Raw genomic sequence first — 18776 nt, 5'->3', positions numbered from 1 at the left:
TTGAACTCCTCTGCCTTGGAATCACATGTCAAAGCCTTCACGCCTGACTGGAGAAACACATGCTGGTGAAGACATGCACGTGTGCGTCTTCATTTATGTGAGAACACTTAATTGTCTGCAGTATGCTAGTGTGTGTGTGTGCGAGGCTGAGTTGGTGCGCATGTTCCCCCCTGGGTATCAGCCTGTGCGCGTGTGCTCGTGTTTGTGAATGTGCACGGATGACACTGTGGAGGCACTGACGTAGCTGCTAAGACTGCGCCGTATTTAGACTCACTGGTGTTGATGAGGAACTGGTTGGAGACTCCAGGATGGTCCACATCGTGAATTGCACTGGCAAAGATGGCAGCTAGGATCTCGAGGTCTGTGAACACAGCCTGGAAGAAAAGAAGCAAGCACAGGGGGGAGGAGGGAGGGCATTGATGAAAGAATCAGACCGTTGGACAAAAATATCCTCGGAAGTAAGAGCCATTGATTGAACTTTGAGCAAGAGTTTGATTGAAGCTGATTGTGGAAGCGTGGCCTGCGTGTTTGTGCGTTTGTGTCTATGCACGTGTGTGTGGGTGTGCACACACACACCTCAAGGGCGGGGGTGGATAGCAGCACGTGAGTTGACTGGGTGACGTCAGCAGCATGGATGTTGTTATGGTAGGCCACATCGCCATGATAATGGTCTTCTAAGGTCATCAGGTATGTTATAAAGGTGTCAAGTGGAATTTTAAAAGTTTTTAACAAGTCTCTCTCCTGTGAACCAGAAAACAGAGGAGGGAGTTAATGACCACAACAACTTCAGGATCCAACAAGAACTGAATTTGAAAGACTAAAAAAGACGTTACCTGGAATATCGTGTACATCATGACTGTCAGCGGCCGATTCCCAGAGAACTCTGAGATCTTAAAAACATTAAGGCCCCATTTATTCACATGCTCCAGCTCCTGAAAAACAAATCAGAGACACAATTAGGAAAAAAATCATCCTTATTTTTCTCCATTATTACCTGAAGCCCTACCACAAAGCACAATGCAGACACTCTGCAAGGTGTTTATATGAATGTGTGATGTACTTTAGTCACAGAACAGTCTGTGTGTTCACAGTTTGTCAGGAAACACACAAACACACCTTCGCGAGTTCATCCTCGGTCTCGGTCTTGACGCCGAAGCGAGGGATGTTGGAGTTTGTGAGGCTGGAGGAGTGTTGCAGCTTTTTCACCCCGCTGATCTGAGACATGGGCTTGTTCTTCTTCTCCTTCTCCTTCTGCGTCTGAGGGGACGGCATCTCCACTTCATGTTGTTTGTCTGGAGACACGCAGTGAAACACAAGTGGAAGGTGAGTATGAGGCTGATGAAGCCTTTGGTTGCACACTTTGATTTGGGTTTACATTTAAGGCAGGATAGAGATTTTTTTTTTTTTTTATTCCAGTGAGTCTATCTTCCCGTGTCATCACTCACCCAGGAAAGTGCTGGAGATGAACTCAGACACCTGGTTCCCAGAGCGGCTCATCTCTGATAGGTGAGTCAGCTCCCTGTTCAGCATCCTCTTGAACTGAAAGAGGGACACACACACACACACACACACACAAATGAGGGCTTTCACAGTGTGTAATACAGGGCTGAAAATCACGATTTCTTTTTTTTTCTTTTTTTTTTTTTTTCCCTGGTGCACAGAGGAACCATACAGATATTTGAGTTAATGCACAAAAACTGCAAACACAATTCACAAGTTGAATAATCTCATTTGCTATGAGTATTCTCAAAACATGTTATAAAAAAAAACGAGGCCACTGATATAAAACTACATTTCACTAAGAACACTTTTTAATGATGTCAATGACTTTATCATCACAGACCCTCCTGCTGGCCGAGGCCCTTGACTCACAGATTCTTTCCAGTTACATGACAGGAGCTGCACCCAGGAATGTCACCATTTTTGGCATTAAGACACATACACACAAACACACACACACAAACACACGCGCGAGCACAGCGGGTCAGAGAGCCACTGTCAGGGCTGTATGTAATCAGCAACCCATTTTTCCAGTTTCTTTCTTTCAGTTTCAGTTGACCTGCTCCTCTCTGCCTCTCCCTCGCCTCATTCAATCCTCTCTCTCTCTCTCTCCTGCGCCTAATTGGAGTGGTGGACCCAAATTTAGCTGTGGCTTTTGATTTGAAGACCAAACTGATTGATGTGGAGGAGAATGCTTGAAATCAGGTCTTTTCCATGGTGGTTGCAAAACAACAGAGTTACAAAATGCTCAGCAAAACAAAAACGTCTGGAACAAAGCCGCTGCATTGTCTGATTCACTCCGGCTTCGGTCCAGATGCATAATGTATGTGTATTGATTAATTATATAAATCAATACTGATCACTTAAAATAGACCATTACAACAGTGCAGAGTGCTTATTGCGCAATTGTGTATTGACATCCTATTGAATAACACCCACGGGTATTGGTGGGGTGGCTTTTTAAAATGGAGACAGAAGAGGCAAAGAACCATCTGTAGTGTGCTTTGGTCACATAATAAGAGCCAGTACAGTAAAAAAATACATGTCTGGTGTAGTTGTATTTACATTAAACATAATCATTTAAACAAACAGTGAGATAAGATGATATAAATATTTGCTTTTCTTTGGGGCATTTAAAAAAATTGAGAAGACCAATAAGTATGAACAATTTACGAGTGTAATAAAAATGTCAGTGGTTTTAAATCCACACTCAATTAAAAACGTTCTGTACATCCAGCCATGTCTGGACAGTACAAGCACCATCAGCTTTCCTCCTCACAGATACATCAAAATGGATGATGGATCCACAAATGACACACCTATGAAGCATTGTTCCACGGGCGACATGTTGGCGAGGAGCTATATACAGCATGTGCTTTTTATTTCATTGCTTTCATAAGCCTGTGTCCAGATCTGAAATGAGGATCAACCTCAGTTACAAAAGAACATCCACTCTCTGGAAATGAATTTAAAAATCACATTAAAGATGGGTGTAGAAAAAAAACACCAGAATAATGAATTAAAAGACGCTCATCAGAGACCACATCTTACCTTTATATAGCCCCAGGACACGGAGAGCAGATAATTGGCTTCAGGCATTTTGACAAATCAGCAAAATAGATCCAGAAGTAGAAAGGTACAGATTTACAGCCCAAGTTCAAGTCAAGTCAAGCCCACAGTTCGGACGATGAAAGCGCTCGGCAGCTAGCGAAACAAAAAGAGTCGCAGCTCTTGCCGGGAAAAGACCTCAACCTGAAGAGGTTCAGTGTGAATCTGCTGTGCAGAGTCCATAAATGAAGCATTGTGTTCCTGCCCTGCGAGCATCCACAGAAACGAGCCCATGTTCCAGGAAGCAGAGAGGAAAAGCAGATTCTGAGAGAGGAGCAGTGGGAACGTGGCTCCCTAAAGATCCGATGAGAGCATATCGTGACCACACACACTCTGATACACACTGACATGTGCGCGCACTCACACACTGACACACACTCGGATACAGGGACACACTGCTGAGGTTGTGAATAATTGATGATGGTGCGGATGCCAAAGCACCAGGACAGCAAAAATGTTTCTGTCAACAGCTTCCAAACAGGGCTGGCTGCCTGACTGCCTTGATGGCTTCTGTGTGTGTGTGTGTGTGTGTGTGTGTGTGTGTGTGTGTGTGTGTGTGTGTGTGTGTGACACAAGCCTCCATGTGATGAGCACAGGCTGCTTCTCTTGCTGTGTCACACAACAGCAGCAAATCAGGGCCCAGATATGGAAGAAGTGTGAGCTCATCATCACCTCTGATTGGCTTGGGCTGGAACAGAGTTGAGGTCACCTGCTGTGTGATTGGCTGCGACTGAAGTCAGAGGAAAATCTACCCTTCCCTTTTCTTCCATTCCTGCAGTGCAGCGGGATGTGTGTGTGTGTGTGTGTGTGTGTGTGTGTGTGTGTGTGTGTGTGTGTGTGTGTGTGTGTGTGTGTGTACATGCAGCACATGTTTGCGTGTAGGCGAGACATATTTACATTCCATGCAGCGTTATTAGTGCGTGTAGGCGTTTACGTGTTGATTGACCCGCTTTTCTGTGCATTATACACAAGCATAGGTTACCTCATCCAACATGATTCAATACTGAAAAACTGAGGTCAGCTTTCATGCCAGTATTCATGCCAGGTGAGTCACAGCAACATCACTGACGAGATGATGTACACACACGAAAACCAATTAATACTGCAAAAAGAATGAGCGTCACGGTTGTTTGAAGTGGGTTCAGTGGGACAGAAACTGAAAGCAGTGTGTATCACTGAGCTCAAGAGGTTGTTGCTTTAGTTGGAAACAAGGGTCACACCTTATTGAGGGAAGAGTTTTAATGGAATTTTCCCATCAGTAACAGTATGAATGCGCCCCTTATAAAATAAACTGCGTGAAAGTAGGAGTAATACGTCATGAACGCATTTCACATTTGGGCCATTTCTATTACCAATAGCTTTCAATTATCTGCCATTTTAATGCTATTTCATTTGAACAGGTGATCTCATAGAAACTTCTTTTTTAAGAGAAAAAAAAAAAGGATTTAAAGCCAGACCAATCAATCACCAACCTAAAAAAATATTTTTATGTGCATTATTATGATTATGATTATGATTATGATTATGATGATGATGATGATGATGATTATTATTATTATTATTATTATTATTATTATTATTATTATTATTATTATTATTATTAATTCCCTTTTCCCTTGCTATACTTTCCTTTAGTTCTCCTTCTTTCACCCACCCCTCCCACAGTCCGACTATTCAGAACACAGACAGACACCTACGTACACTTGTATACACTAACACCACACCACACAGCTAAGATTACCCTGTTCTGTTATAGTCTGTGAAATTCAATTAACTGGCCTGCATGTATGGCATTTACTCTATTTACTGTTCTGATCTTCCTTATGCTGTTTTGACAGGGTTTTGTCTTTTTGTCTTAATAATAATAATAATAATAATAAGGTGATAATTATCTGTAGGTTCACCATTTTCATGCCACTTCAATGAAATAGATTATGCAGAATTACTACAGGTGTAAAAGTTGACTGAAAACATTTATGATTTAGAAAAGACTTTTGATTTTATCAAGAAAACACAGTTTAATCTCGAATCATGAATCTTCTGCATATGAGCCTGTGATTCTGAGAGGAGGAGGTCTTCTTTCTCTGGGTGTGTGTGAGCACACATGTGCACATGCAGGTGTCCTGTGTCGTTGATGGTCCAGTGACTACATGGATTGAAAAGGGACCAAACCTGTCTCTGCTTACTTTACACCCCACCTCTACAGCCAGCCTGGCACTGTGAGTAATTTACAGCTACGCTGGAGCAGATGAGACAACTGGCTAACTGAGATCCAGCAGCTTTGATTGACTCCCAGCCAAGCAGGCCAGCACAGGCCCACCACACACACACACACACACACACACACACACACACACACACACACACACACACACACACAGATTACTCCCTGCAGAAGCATATACACAAATATAATGCCCACAGGCATCGCTCCTACCCACACAAACTCCCTCTCTGCGACAGACAAATATAGTACACACACATATTGATAGCTTAGCCAAGAGGTGTGAACACAAACTATTGGGTAAAAATTGGAAAGTGTCACACCAAGCTTAGCTGTGACTTGTGTGTCATTTGTTCTTCAGCGGAGTGACCAAAAATATCTATTCCCTGCTGTATATAGCCCCCGACACCTCCAGATCTCTGTTGCATTTGTTTCTTTTCTCACATTGCACATTTATTCTTGTGACAGAGCCCCCCTCCGCACAAAATACAGGGAAAGAGAGCAGGAACACTCTAATTGCTGCTGTTGTTTTCAATGAATATACCACTGACTGTGAGAAGTCAGTCTGTGGTCCATTCATCATCTAAAGAAAATGTGGACAAGGAAATCTATACAGTATGTAGGAAGGTATCATTCTAAACAGCTAAACATTAATGCTATATATATGTATAGAGGAAATAATAGAAATACAGATAAGCAAAGATAAGTAGACTAAACTGATGAGGCTGGACATAGTCAAAGAACCATTCTAATAAACCTAACCTTCTCAATTCAGAATATGAAATTTTTTTCAGTTACTCAAGATTGACTTTGACCTGCATGTTTAATACTAACATGTTACGATCAGAATGATGTCCAAATTCAGAAATGTCCCGTGGTCGAAGTAGACCTAACTTTTTAGGACATAGCAGCGGAGAGTACAGTAAATACAACAAAAAGCAGCCACAAACCCAAAGCACAAAAACACCCTGCACAACCTGAATACAACTACAAAATGCACTGCTTTCTGGAGTGCTGATATTTCAACAGATTACAACTGAAATGCGATCCAACATTAGCATTTTATCTGGATGATATATTAGTAAGTAGGCGATAAGACGAGCAGAGATGAGGTTACGGCTCAAAAGAATGAAAAGTGCACCTTTCTGCAGGACGAAATGAAATATTTGGATAAAGAATTGAATGTTGGGATGCCACACCCAAGTTAGAAAAGCTGAAAGGAATGGCGGAAGCCCCTTCAACAGATACAGTAGCTCAAGTTGCACATACTGTGCAGACTACAACAACAAACTCCCAGGCAGTCTTGCAAACCTGTTGCTCCTCTTGCAATGACCTGCTTAGACAGTTTGTGGTCCATGACCTCCTGAGAGCTGCATCTTAAAAAGGTTTCATTGGTGTGTTTGGGATTAAGAAACTCCACAAGTATTATCCATCCATTATCCATACTGATCATGAGCTGTTCATACTGTATCTCTTCTCAGCTCTCAGAAGCAGATTGCCCCAGTGCATGCTGTGTGCAAGTACAAATACAACATTGTGTACAGCCAGGAAAACAGCTTGCAAAGGCAGATGTATTGAGCAGACTTGTGTACCTGAAAAAGTCAAAGAAAAGGAAATGAACAAGTATTGATAATGGATGTCCTCTGTGACTCAGCAGTGGGACAGAACACACATCAGACACTGGACTGCTAAAAATACGGTCTCAGAAAAGTTTCTCTATCAGCGAATGATGGAAATGGTGTGAGAGATGCCTCTGTGTTCTGGGTACCAACAGCATATTTAAAATGCTGCAAGAGACACTCTCGGGCATATCTAGCATTAAGGTTTTAGCCAGGTTGTGCAGTGTGTGTGGGGGCCAGAGGAGAGGATCCAGGCATGTGTTGAGTTTAGAAAATACTGCAAGAGCTCAACTTAATACTCCCCTCAACACCAGAGACGGCCTGGGGTCAAGGATCCATGTTGACTGACAGACCTTTCTCATGTTTTGAGTTATGGCAGATGTCACTCTACATAGCTAGACATTTAGCTTAACAAGGGTGCGACACTGGCGCCACTACTCTATTTCAAAATTTTAGTATGTTTGCACTATATGTCTGTAGGAAGATGGACTATGTTTCACAACAAGCACTGAAAATAAATAAAAATAAATTATGTTCTCTGTTTGGGGTGCACCCTTTGACCCCTCTTTAAATACACACAGATAGAGCTAACACCACACAGGGAAACAGATTCCAGATTCCTGTTCAGCTATCACATCACTCCTTGTACAACAAGTATCAATCCTGATGAAAAGATGGTGCCAAGAAGGTCGTCATGTGACCTACAGCCAGAGCCAATGTTCAACAGAGGCTGCCAACAATCTGCATCATGATACAATCAAAACACTGAGAAGTTTTGGCCCACGAGGTCTTATCATCACTACTATCTTCAAATATTCTTTCGACCCCAAGGTGGGTTCAAGCAGGGAAATGATCAAACCACGAAGAGGTACAGTATGCTGATCAGACTTGACCGACACACACTGTTCCTGAGGCAAAGCCAGAGAAAGACCAGCTGCTGGTTCCAGAAACATGAAGGGTGGAACCTCAGGAGCATCCTCAACTGGGACCAGCACATAAAGCCACAAGTGCAATGAAGTGTTCATCTTAAAGATTATGTTAAATAGAATGGGTTTTGCTAGTTTTGGATCACTGTTACACTCCACATAGTGTGTTACATATTAGAAATGTAGCACAGTGGATTGAAAACAAACATTGTTTGTATTTCAGCTGGTGTAAGATCATTTTGGGCAAACAGGTATGTCACCTTGTTTGACCTACTGTTGCAGCAGCCCCTGGCCTTAAAGGTGGGATGAGTCATTCTGGAGGAAGATTGCTGATATTGCCATCTATCCTTCCTCATAATGCGATTACACATTAGCATGCCAGGTTTACCGTCCCTCTCACTCCTGCATCTCAACTCCCCTTCCCTTTGTCCTGTGCACAAGCACAAACGCCACCTGTTGCTGATTGGCTGGAATAGTGTTGCGTGGCTCGGTATAATCCACTTTGTTTCCCGTTTACAGAGCCAGGACTGTGTACAAAAATCTGATTTTTTTTCTCAGCACACGCACAACGGCTTGCTAGCGAAATTCGCTGACTTTGAAATTCAGCAAATATTAACACCTTTCTCCAGAAAGACTCATCCAACCTTTGACAGAGAATGCTGATATTCAAAGGTGACGTGCGTTATTTCCCAGGTTATGTCAAAATGTGACTGGGGACACTACTGGGGGATGTAACCCTAAGCCAAAAGAACTAAACTGCTTCCACAAAGCAAACGCAAAACAACAGCAGCTACACAACGACACTACTTCATCATCACGATGGTTGGTGAGCTTTCACAGGAATGTCCCCAGACATCACATTTAGAGGACATGAAGTGCAGATTTAGCTGTAACGTAATTCAATCCACTGTATTATTTCTTTTTCATCTCAGACTTTCCTTCATTGATGATGTAAAGCTTTTGTTGAGTGTTGATAAATGAAAGTCTGCAGGATACAGACATAAAGTAATGGCTGTGTGTGGGAGATGTAGTGACTGTATTAACTATGATGTGTGTTTTGCTGGAGTGTGGCTGGTTGGGCCTGTGGCTGTTGCCATGACAACCAGAGATAGCTGTGCTGGTGAGCAGTGGTGAGTGCTCAGTGCGTGTTACAGTTCTTTGTTTTTCTTCTTCAATCTTTTTCACTTTTCAGTGAGGCCAATGTTCCGCTCATGCAGGTGATCGTGGTAACACGAGCGGTGAGCGTGTGCGTTTGTGTAATTCCTTTGTCTGTCCGTCCTCCCCGCCTCTCCTCTTGGTCCATCCCCCCCTTGTGTGACATCACAGTCTGTGACATCACCAGAGCCCAGAGCTGATCAGCATTCAGAGCGGCATAGCAGCCTCCCTCTACACACACACACACAGGCACACATGCACACACATACACTTACACTGGAGGCGACTGAGCATGCTCACAGCACAACTCCCTGCCTGCATGACGATGCTATCACTAACATGCATAGACAATACAACACAAACAGTCCAATGTGTGCTGTGATAACTGAAAAAGGCATCAAAGCACACAATATATGCATCTTAAACGGCTATACACAGCTCCTCATGCTCAAATAGTAACTACTATGGGTTGATAAACACTTGACAAATGAACGGGGACTTGATGACAAAGGAGCAGGTCACACATAGGGGAAGTAATGGTTATTTAATATTGTACCACTGCAACTATGTATTTGATCTACATGCTCCTGGGAATTTTTATAAAATTGTGCAACATATGAGCTTGGCCTGTCATTGAGAAATACTGCTGCTGAATGATCATACAGTATGTATAGTGGCTGTGAAAACTGTACAATGTACTCACACCCAAAAGCTTTCTTTGTAATTTTACATTTCTTCATTCGTTTTTGGAAATGCAGATGTACAGTAAGTGTGCACTGACCTCTACCAGTATACTGTATACACACTACAAATGTCACACTCAAACGAAAGCTCATCCTGCACACATCACCCACAAATAAAACACCATGGTGAATACTGGGTAGCAGCTCCTGACCATGTTTCAGTAAATAACACAAAGCATTCATAAGATTAGGCGCTTGAACGCTGAGAGAAAAACCCAAACGCTACATCAATACTTCCAACAGACGCTACAGATGTCGGCCTGCAGGATTAAACTACTGTACGATGAAAGCTTTGCCTGAACAAGTTGGTGTAAACTTTGTTTGTTTTCTTACCTTGTTGGAGGCCATCTCGCTGACTGAGTGTCTTGTCTGCAGCGTCTCCAGCTGGTCCAGACACCAGTCCAACTCCTCCAGGGTCTCAGTGGCCAGTTTCTGGTAGGCCTCCTCTGCAGGGGCAAGACAGGAGGGCAAGGGGTCAGTAAGGGCCCGCTTCAGAGGGCTAGTGGACGGTCCAGGCCCGGGGTCTCCCACCCCACATACAGCTAAGCTGGGATACCCCGAGTAGACACATGGGTGACTCTTCATGCTGGACAGATGAGCCAGCTGTGCGGGTCTGGGAGCTGGGCCTTGTTGTCCTGTATCCTAACCCACAGATGAGCAGTCACAGGTCAGATGTAGCAAAGCTCACAGATTCCCTTGAAGAAACGATAAACTCCAGTGGATTGCACTGCACTACAGTTCAAATCCTGGATTCTTCCTTTTTTAGAGTAAATCAGATACAATCCCAGGGAGTACAGTTGCAGGTGATGGATGGCACACAGCCACCCAGACTCAGTTCTGGGTGTCCATATGAATGTTAACAGTAAGAAAATCACAGCAGAGAATACAGAGGGAACCCACAGAGCAAAAAGAGCAACAGCCAAAAAAAAAACCAAAACAGACAGACTCACTATCTCCCATACACAGCACACATATCGCAGTCAGCGATCTAAGTGTATGAGGGTTACTCTGTCATTCATAAGAGAGATGTAATTCCAGTCATGTAGCAGGATGAACAGCAGTCTGCTTAGCAGGCCCATGTCTGCCATAGGAGGGATGGAGGGAAGACAGGGACGGTGGAAAAGAGGATCCAGTGAGAGGCTCAGAAGCAGTCAAGATCCATGTCAACGCTGCCCAGCACAGCACAAGCTCGAGATTGTTCACAGCATCCTGACATGGTTAACAAATACAAAGACATCTCACACACACACGGATGCAAACAGACACACACATGCATACACACACACTCAGACCAGACGAAATGCTAACCATAACACATCATGATTTTGTCTCCTTAGCCTTCCTGCCAATAAAAACATCCATGGTATCCGGGAAGCAAAGGGTATAATCCGGTGCTGTGTGTGAGCTGGACAGTGTTTCCTATAGACGCTGTGTGTATAGGGGGTGGGCTGCTGTTGCTTCGGCGTCCCTGGTAGCCAAACGTGCTGCTCTCCCCAAGCTGTACCTAAAGCCTGAGAGGACTGCACTGTGGATGGGGAAGGGAGAGGTACAAAACATGGACTGGAGCCATAGAGGATTAGAGCCAGAGCTGGGAGCTCCCTATACTGTGTGTGCATGCATGCTAATATGTGTTCAGCATACAAATACACCAAAACAGACAGGCTAACAAATAGGTGACTGACGATATGATAAAGATGTTAGCGTTGGCGTCACAAGCCCTGCATCAAAGTAGCATTCGGCGTCTTTTAATTTGAAATTGAAGACATGCCCCTCTCAAAGTCAGCCTATGTTAACAGAAAATGTCACCTTGTCAGAAGCCAATTAATATTGATGCCTTGACTAATTTGGGAAAGCACAGGCTTTAAATGCTATGTGATCTGTGATCTGGGAAGGGGAGGGTCACTTTAGCTGTAATTCAATTACACAGACGGAGAAAACAGTGGCAGATTAAAATACACGAGGACCAAATTTAATCACATGATGCCATATCAGCTTAACATTTCAGTTAGCATTTACACTGCATTAAAGCCTGTGGGAAAAATACTTTGATATCTTTATTTAGGCTTAAATGAATTTTTCACTTATCTTTCATTCTGGGGCAATTTAATTTAAAAGTAAATGATGCAAAGTTTGCAGCTCAGGTTTGCATGTGCTGTTTTTCAGCTCCTGAATATTTCAGGACTATCACAATTTAGAGTGATGACTTATAATATTCTGTTGTATACTGTGCTTGGAAAAATGCACACCACTCCTTGTTTCCATGCAGGATCACTGACCATCTCTAAACCTCTTTTGTCACCTACTATCCTCAACAATTTCCCCCCTCTCCTGCTTCATTGTCTTTGACAAATCTCTTCCTCCCTCCTTCCATTAGTCCCCTTCCTCTCCCACACTCTTCGTTTCCTCCAATGATCTCTGAACATCCTTCCTCCTCCCTCTTTTGTCTCCTTTCTGTCTCTCTCCTCTTTCTCTCAGTCTCCCTTTCGCTCTCCCTGGTGTGGTGTCAGTGGCTGGGGTGCTACTCTTTCTGACAGCAACTGCACTGACGTCAATGACATTCTTCTCATGCTTAGTGCGACATCAGACACCGGCGCTCGGAGAGGCCACTCTGCTGCACAGACGCAGGGCTGCAGCCAAACTACGTACCAGAACAGCTCGACAGTGAAGTCGGACTGTGCGAGGGAGAAGATAAGAGAGGAGGAGGAGGAAGGGGAAAATGCAGAAACAAGGAGACAAGGAAAGAGGAGAGACTGAACTACTAAGAAATACAACCTTGATTCCAAAACAGTTGGGACTCTGTGTAAAACATAAATGAAAGAAAATGCAATCATTTGCAGACAAACTGTGTTTACTGACAACAGTTGTACAAAGTGTTCCTGAGCCCATGTAGTAATATCTTCTATACAATCATGTGTTCACAATGTGGTGAACCCTGCTCCATCCTTGCTTGTGAATGACTGAGCCTTTCCAGGATGCCCCTTTCATACCCAATCATGATACTATCACCTGTTACCAACGAACCTGATTACCTGTGGATCGTTCCAAACAGGTGTTTTTCCACAGCTTTCCCAGTCTTTTGTTCCTCCTGTCCCAACTTGTTTGAAACATGTTGCTCCATCAAATTCAGAATAAGCATATCAAATATGTCATCTATATGTTATATAAATATGTTGCTTTTTAAATTATATTTATGTTTTACACAGCATCCCAACTTTTTTGGAATCAGGGTTGTAATACTGATGTGTTGTGAATTGTTTAGAAAATGTATGTACTTTATGATGCAGTTTTATCATGCATCAGCTCAAATGCTTGGATGTTCAGCAGTTTTAAGTTGTACTTTATGATTGTATCATGGGACACTCACTTTACATATTATCCCTATGTGCTTTAAACAACATTTTGATTGAGTATATGGGATGTTAAATGTTAAAGGGGAAACTCTGGAGCATGATGCGTTACCCTGTTTGCTCTGCAAGTCTCACATTGATGATTATGAATCCTACTCTTTAGCTTTAACCAGCATCTATTCTCATCCACAAAAGGTGAGAAGCCACAGAACTACCGGGAAGTCTTTTAAATCTTAGATGAGTAACCCTTCATTAATTCACTGGTATTCTATCACTGATTTATTGAGTTGCTATCAATTAGACATCCTTTATTTATTCTTTATCTGCAGGATGACTTCGTCTCCGCCTCAGCGAGCCTTTGCATTGCAAGTAGTCTTTAACAATCATGCTCATGACTCACAGCTGTCACCAGTTTACGGCAGAGCCCATAATGGCTGTGCACCAGTATGATTGTGTTCTAAATATAGCACAAGTTCCTCATATATAAGCAGGTTATGTATCAGGAATGTGATTCTTGGTTGAAATGTCTAGACAGATCTCCCACAAATGTGGTATATTATCTTTTTTGCACTTGTAATAATAATGATAAAATAAATATTTTAACCCCCTTGGCCATATTGTGTTTATGTGAATCTTGGGGATAATTCCCCTGAACAAAACACAATGAAATTATTTATTCATAGCGGAGGATATATGGTCTCTTCTACAAACACCAGTTCAGTTACGGCCATCGATACTGCTCAAAAGCAAAGTGACTGTCAAGGACAAGTCTATTCTAGCCACCTAAGACTGTCTGTGCCATGCCCTCCTCACAACAAAATCTCTTGAAGTAGGCCAGAGAGGCTGTGCAATAGACACTGTCTGCCTAGTGGTTACAGCACATCAGACTGTACAAGTCAGGAAGAACTATGTACAAGCCCTGGAAGTCCATTCATGAAATATCACGTCACAGCACAGAACTGGTGCTGGTATTGTATAAACCAAAGGGAAAAACACACACAGCAGCAATGTATTTATCTACAGTTAGTTGGCAATATTGATGAAAGACAGTGGTCTACCTTGAAATCAATTTCCTTTAAGCTTTATATGAAGAACAAGTTGATTAAAAACATGAATGTGGACCTGATGAAAACTGCTTCGTGGAATATACTGCAGACAGGGTTTGCAAACTGTCTGTAATGGTCCGCAGACATTGGATTGATGTGACATGTCAGCTTACGAAGCGTCAAATAAAAGCAGACACTGAACAGCTGAACCACCTGTCCTGCTAAAACTTGTTGTAACTGTTGTTAGGTTTGTGACGCGTTTGACAGCTTCTTGGCTATACAAACATATCTGCATGGAAGGCCACACCTATCCAAACTTTGCAGAAAATACTAAAACAGCAGCTACTGACTCAAATATTTGGTTTAAACCTTTATTCTCTCATCCATTCTTTTACTCCAGAGAACCAATTCTCTGCTAAATACATCATCCATATCTGTATTCTGCCCATGTTGGATATTACGTTCATGTTCTTTGGCTCCCTGCACAGCATGTCTGCGTTCACCAGCCCCTCATCACCACCATGCCGATAACTTAAAACAGACAAAAACATCACTATTACTGCACCAGCATCCTTTTTAGCAGTTTTAATCTATCTGGCCTCCTGTAGTATTAGCAATACTACCAATATTCCCAGACCACACATCTGATTACGCACAAACACACACACACACACATTGAGGACACAAGCCATTATGCTGCTCTTACTGTCAACATACCTGTAAAGGTGGTCTTGGTGATAGGTGGTGGGTTACACATGGGTGATCTCCTGTCATGGAGGACACAAACACACACACACTGAGACATTTCTTTCCCAAAACAATACAGGCTGTAGTTTACCTTAAAATATTTTATTTGGAGATGATTCTTAGCAGTAAGGAAGCATCATTCCCCTTCACTCATTACAACTCTTGTGAGGAGCGCTGACTAACCACTGTTGTTGTAGTACCCAATAAAAACAGCAGAGGGCAAGCAAAGCCAGACTAACAATGCAGACAGGTGACTTCAGATCACTGCCACTTACTTAGAGGAACACGTCAATCATTAACGACTGTCATCATATATTGTGATACGCTGGCACGTTCATCATTGTTGTCTGTAATACAGTCACTCCTCCCACTATGACAGATTTAATTTCTGTTTGAAAAAAAAAAAAAAAAAGATAGAGCTTGGCGACTTACTTATTGGATGCTCTGTCTTGCTGTAGATTAGTTAATGCACCAAAGTTGTTTCGTACAGTTCTCAAGCTCGCAAGAACCTGAAGGGAAACATGACAGATTAGCATGTAAAATATGAAGACAATACAAACAAACAAACAAAAAAAATGGCACAAGCACTCACCTGTGCAAATGGCGTTACAATCATATCGTCACCATGACTGAAAGACACAAAGACAGCAGCTTCAATGTTAGATCTACAGTGTATTGTATTGTATTGACATCCAACAACAGAGGAGTGTCAAGGGGGGGGGGAGGGGGAGGAGTGTGGGTCATCACATTAGATTAGTTTCAGTGTCTCTGATGCGCTCCATCACAGTGACATGTTTACTCATCCCATCAGCCACCAGCTGAGGCCCTAATTCACAAAGTGTAATAGTTTCACAAGTGTTCAACGTTTCAGTGAGAGAAGCAAAGGGATTTGTTGGTGGACATGTCTCTGCACACATAAGGTAGTTTAGTAAATGTGTATATCCTCAGGACATTGTAAGACGTGCAAGCTGTTACTGTACTTGCTGTGTAGATGTGACTCTCACACAGTCACCATGTCTTCTCCTCTTAACTATACAGTATATATCCGTCAGGCAATCAGTATTTCAAATGCCTATTGACTTTTAATTACCTGGGGAACAGTCAGCTGAGCACATGGCTTCTGGAGTAGGTGTAGGCTTGCTCAAGGGCACCTCAGTGGGCATTGTTAAGGGAGTGGAGAGCATTTACTCATTCAGTTACAGCTAAAGCAGTTTTAACCTGTAAACTTCCTTCGAGCTACGCTATGATTGTGAACACGGTCAACATTTGTGCAGGTGACAGGAGTGCCTTAGTGTCACAGAGCTGTCGGTCTGTCGCTCAGTTCTACAAGAGTCACAGCCACGTAGTGCACACACCCACCGGCCTGGCGTGAAAGTCAAAAGAGACACAGGCTTGTCATGCAGGCTATCACAAGACAAATGAAAGGTAGCCAGAGTAAAGGTGACAGGCTGTATACTCTCTGAGAGTGACAGAAAGAACCTTTGCAGACAGATAAGAGAGGGACAGGAGTCTTTTCGGGGTGCAAATAGGCTGTTCTAGCTCTGCTTTGATGTTTTTTCATAGAGAATGTAAGTACTTGTGCAATTTAATGTTTCACAACTTTAACTTGATTGTGGAGCTGCATTGTTAAAAATTTCATAAAGAGAGCTGTTAAGGCAAGTTACCTCCTGCTGTCGAGTTTCCTTGTACATGCAAATCAAAAGGAAAAAAAAAAGATGTGAAAGAATGAGGCATAAAAGATGAATGAAAACTTGTAATACTGGTTTTTAACGGGGTAACTGGATAGTGGGCGTAGGTCAAGGAAGGGTCATCGGTTTAATACTCCAGAGCAAAAAGCAGCAGTAAGGAGGAAGTCTAAGGTTACTGCAGGACATTACTTCTCATCCTTTTGTCTATTTGTCTTTCCTTCAGGCTGGATCGAAATGCTACGTTTCCACTCAATATCTCTATTCCCTGTAGCACTAAGTGTACAGCACATGCAACTGGATAGCCACCACTGTGTGGGAAATGAGGAATGCACTATCAACATATACACTGACCCAGAAGACAGCAAGACAGCAGCTGGTGTGTGTAGAGTGTGTTCTACTACACTTATAAGGCAATGAGGAGTTCGTATTAAAAAAGACAAATGATCACACAAACACACAACAGAGAGAGATTAAATGCAGTGCACAAGTCCATCCCATTGTCCAGGCAAAATATCAGAGTCACAGAACCTGTCACTTGTGACTGATTACCTTGTTTATACTACTGGATTTGTCTAAGATGTTGCACCACACAATCAGCCATTTGTCAGCTGTTGCATGCAAACTTCCCACCAGGGCCAAAGCTAGCAGCTTTTAATGACCTGGTCTAATAAGCATCCACCCATGACACAGAGACAGAGAGGCTGAAAACAGTAGAACTAACCACATTCAGGACAATTTCAAGCATTAAGGCATTAAGACACTTACATGTCACTGGCAATGGAGGAGTTTCGGGACATAGACTTGGGTGAGAGGTCGTATTCACTGTCGGAGCGGTAGAGGAACGACTCTCTCCGTTGGCTGTGGACAAAATTGGCCTGCAGGATGAGGCCTGAGCCCGGGCTGGCCATTGGGTCCAGGGGGCTGCGACCTGATGATGTGCCATTGTCCACATCAAAACTGCGTATGGAGAGAAAAAGAGAGGGAGAAAGACACAAAGATCAGAATCTGACAATGTACACTTGATATTAACTAATGTGGTATGATTATTTTGATGATATATGACCGGTCAAGCAACATCTGTGATCATATTGAACTCCTCAAAGACACTCCAGCAGTATAAACAGTACTATAAAGCAGTGTTGTAAAGGAACGCAGTTGATCCGTGATCACACGTGAACCACAAATCAACTGTGAAATGCATTCATGCTAAAAGGCTAAACAGCCAAGATCCATTCATATCCGATGTTCTTTCAATGGTCAAAAGATGATGGGAAGGATGCAGCGATCAAGTTTCCTCAGAATCAATTTCAACTGTCAGTTTTTACCAGTGAAAATTTAGCCACCTGAAACGTCTCCAGTCTTTTTACATACAAGTTCTTATAAAAGAGCACACCATGCATGAATTAATTAATCAATTCTTACGGCTGCGTGATGCATGAGGTCTTGATGGCTTCAGAACTTACTCGTATACTGACTGAACCTAAATGAATATTTTTTTCCATTGCAGCAGCACATGCTCTGCCGTGCATTTCCATAAGTTGAAAATTGGCTCTATAGTCATAAACTGTAAAATTCAAAGCAAATCATGACATGAAACACAGTGTGCATGACGTGCATACCGTGCAGACCCTCCACTACTGCTGGCTGATGGAAATTTGCTCATGAGCTTCACCATTTCAAATAATAAGCAGCCAGGCCCCCATTATCTGGCTAATTATTGGACAATTGTGATTGGTGGCAGACTAATGGGCACATTACCGACAGTTAGGACTAATGCAGCAATATTCAAAGTCGTCTTCACACAACCACAAACAATATTGCCCTTTTTAAACTCTGCACTTCGCAGGGCCACAGGGAATACCTCTGCTCTGACAATGCCACTGACTCACCGTTGAAAGGCGTTTCTAAACCAGTGACACCGTTTCTCGCTGGGATGTCACAATGAGCTCCTTAGTCTCCTATGTGATTGTTCGCCCAGGTGATGACTAACGCCTGTCACCAGGGATATCTGCCTCGTCGCTAAGGCTATCAAGCAATGCCATAATCCCATCTGTTGTGAAAGCTAAGGTCACGGGGGGATTCCCTTTGGCGCGACACATAATACGCATGGGGATGACGTCCTCTTTGTCACCATCACCATCCTCACCATGGAAACAGCCACATATTTAATCCA

The 18776-nt window shown here is 42.9% G+C and overlaps 1 protein-coding gene across 6 annotated transcripts in view; it reads right to left on the bottom strand.

Moving 5' to 3' along the window:
- The window catches only part of pde4d (phosphodiesterase 4D, cAMP-specific), a 148295-nt gene that overhangs the window by 4703 nt on the left and 124816 nt on the right, over window positions 1-18776 (bottom strand). For 5 of the 6 annotated variants that reach the window (XM_076731919.1, XM_076731918.1, XM_076731920.1 and 2 more), the window contains 10 exons: window positions 17369-17560; window positions 15508-15544; window positions 15348-15424; window positions 14886-14935; window positions 10109-10221; window positions 1446-1539; window positions 1117-1292; window positions 834-932; window positions 577-741; window positions 275-374 (listed from right to left, as the gene is read on the bottom strand). In XM_076731919.1, the coding sequence (XP_076588034.1) occupies window positions 275-374; window positions 577-741; window positions 834-932; window positions 1117-1292; window positions 1446-1539; window positions 10109-10221; window positions 14886-14935; window positions 15348-15424; window positions 15508-15544; window positions 17369-17560 (1103 nt within the window). Of the gene's footprint in view, window positions 1-274; window positions 375-576; window positions 742-833; window positions 933-1116; window positions 1293-1445; window positions 1540-3051; window positions 3512-10108; window positions 10222-14885; window positions 14936-15347; window positions 15425-15507; window positions 15545-17368; window positions 17561-18776 lie in introns of those variants that run through there. The other variant, XM_076731924.1, reaches the window with a different exon arrangement.

This window comes from Chaetodon auriga, chromosome 5 (assembly GCF_051107435.1).
Source record: "Chaetodon auriga isolate fChaAug3 chromosome 5, fChaAug3.hap1, whole genome shotgun sequence".
NCBI lineage: Eukaryota > Metazoa > Chordata > Actinopteri > Chaetodontiformes > Chaetodontidae > Chaetodon > Chaetodon auriga.
The sequence above is the reverse complement of the archived record's forward strand: the minus strand, read 5'-3'. Positions and strand labels throughout refer to the sequence as shown.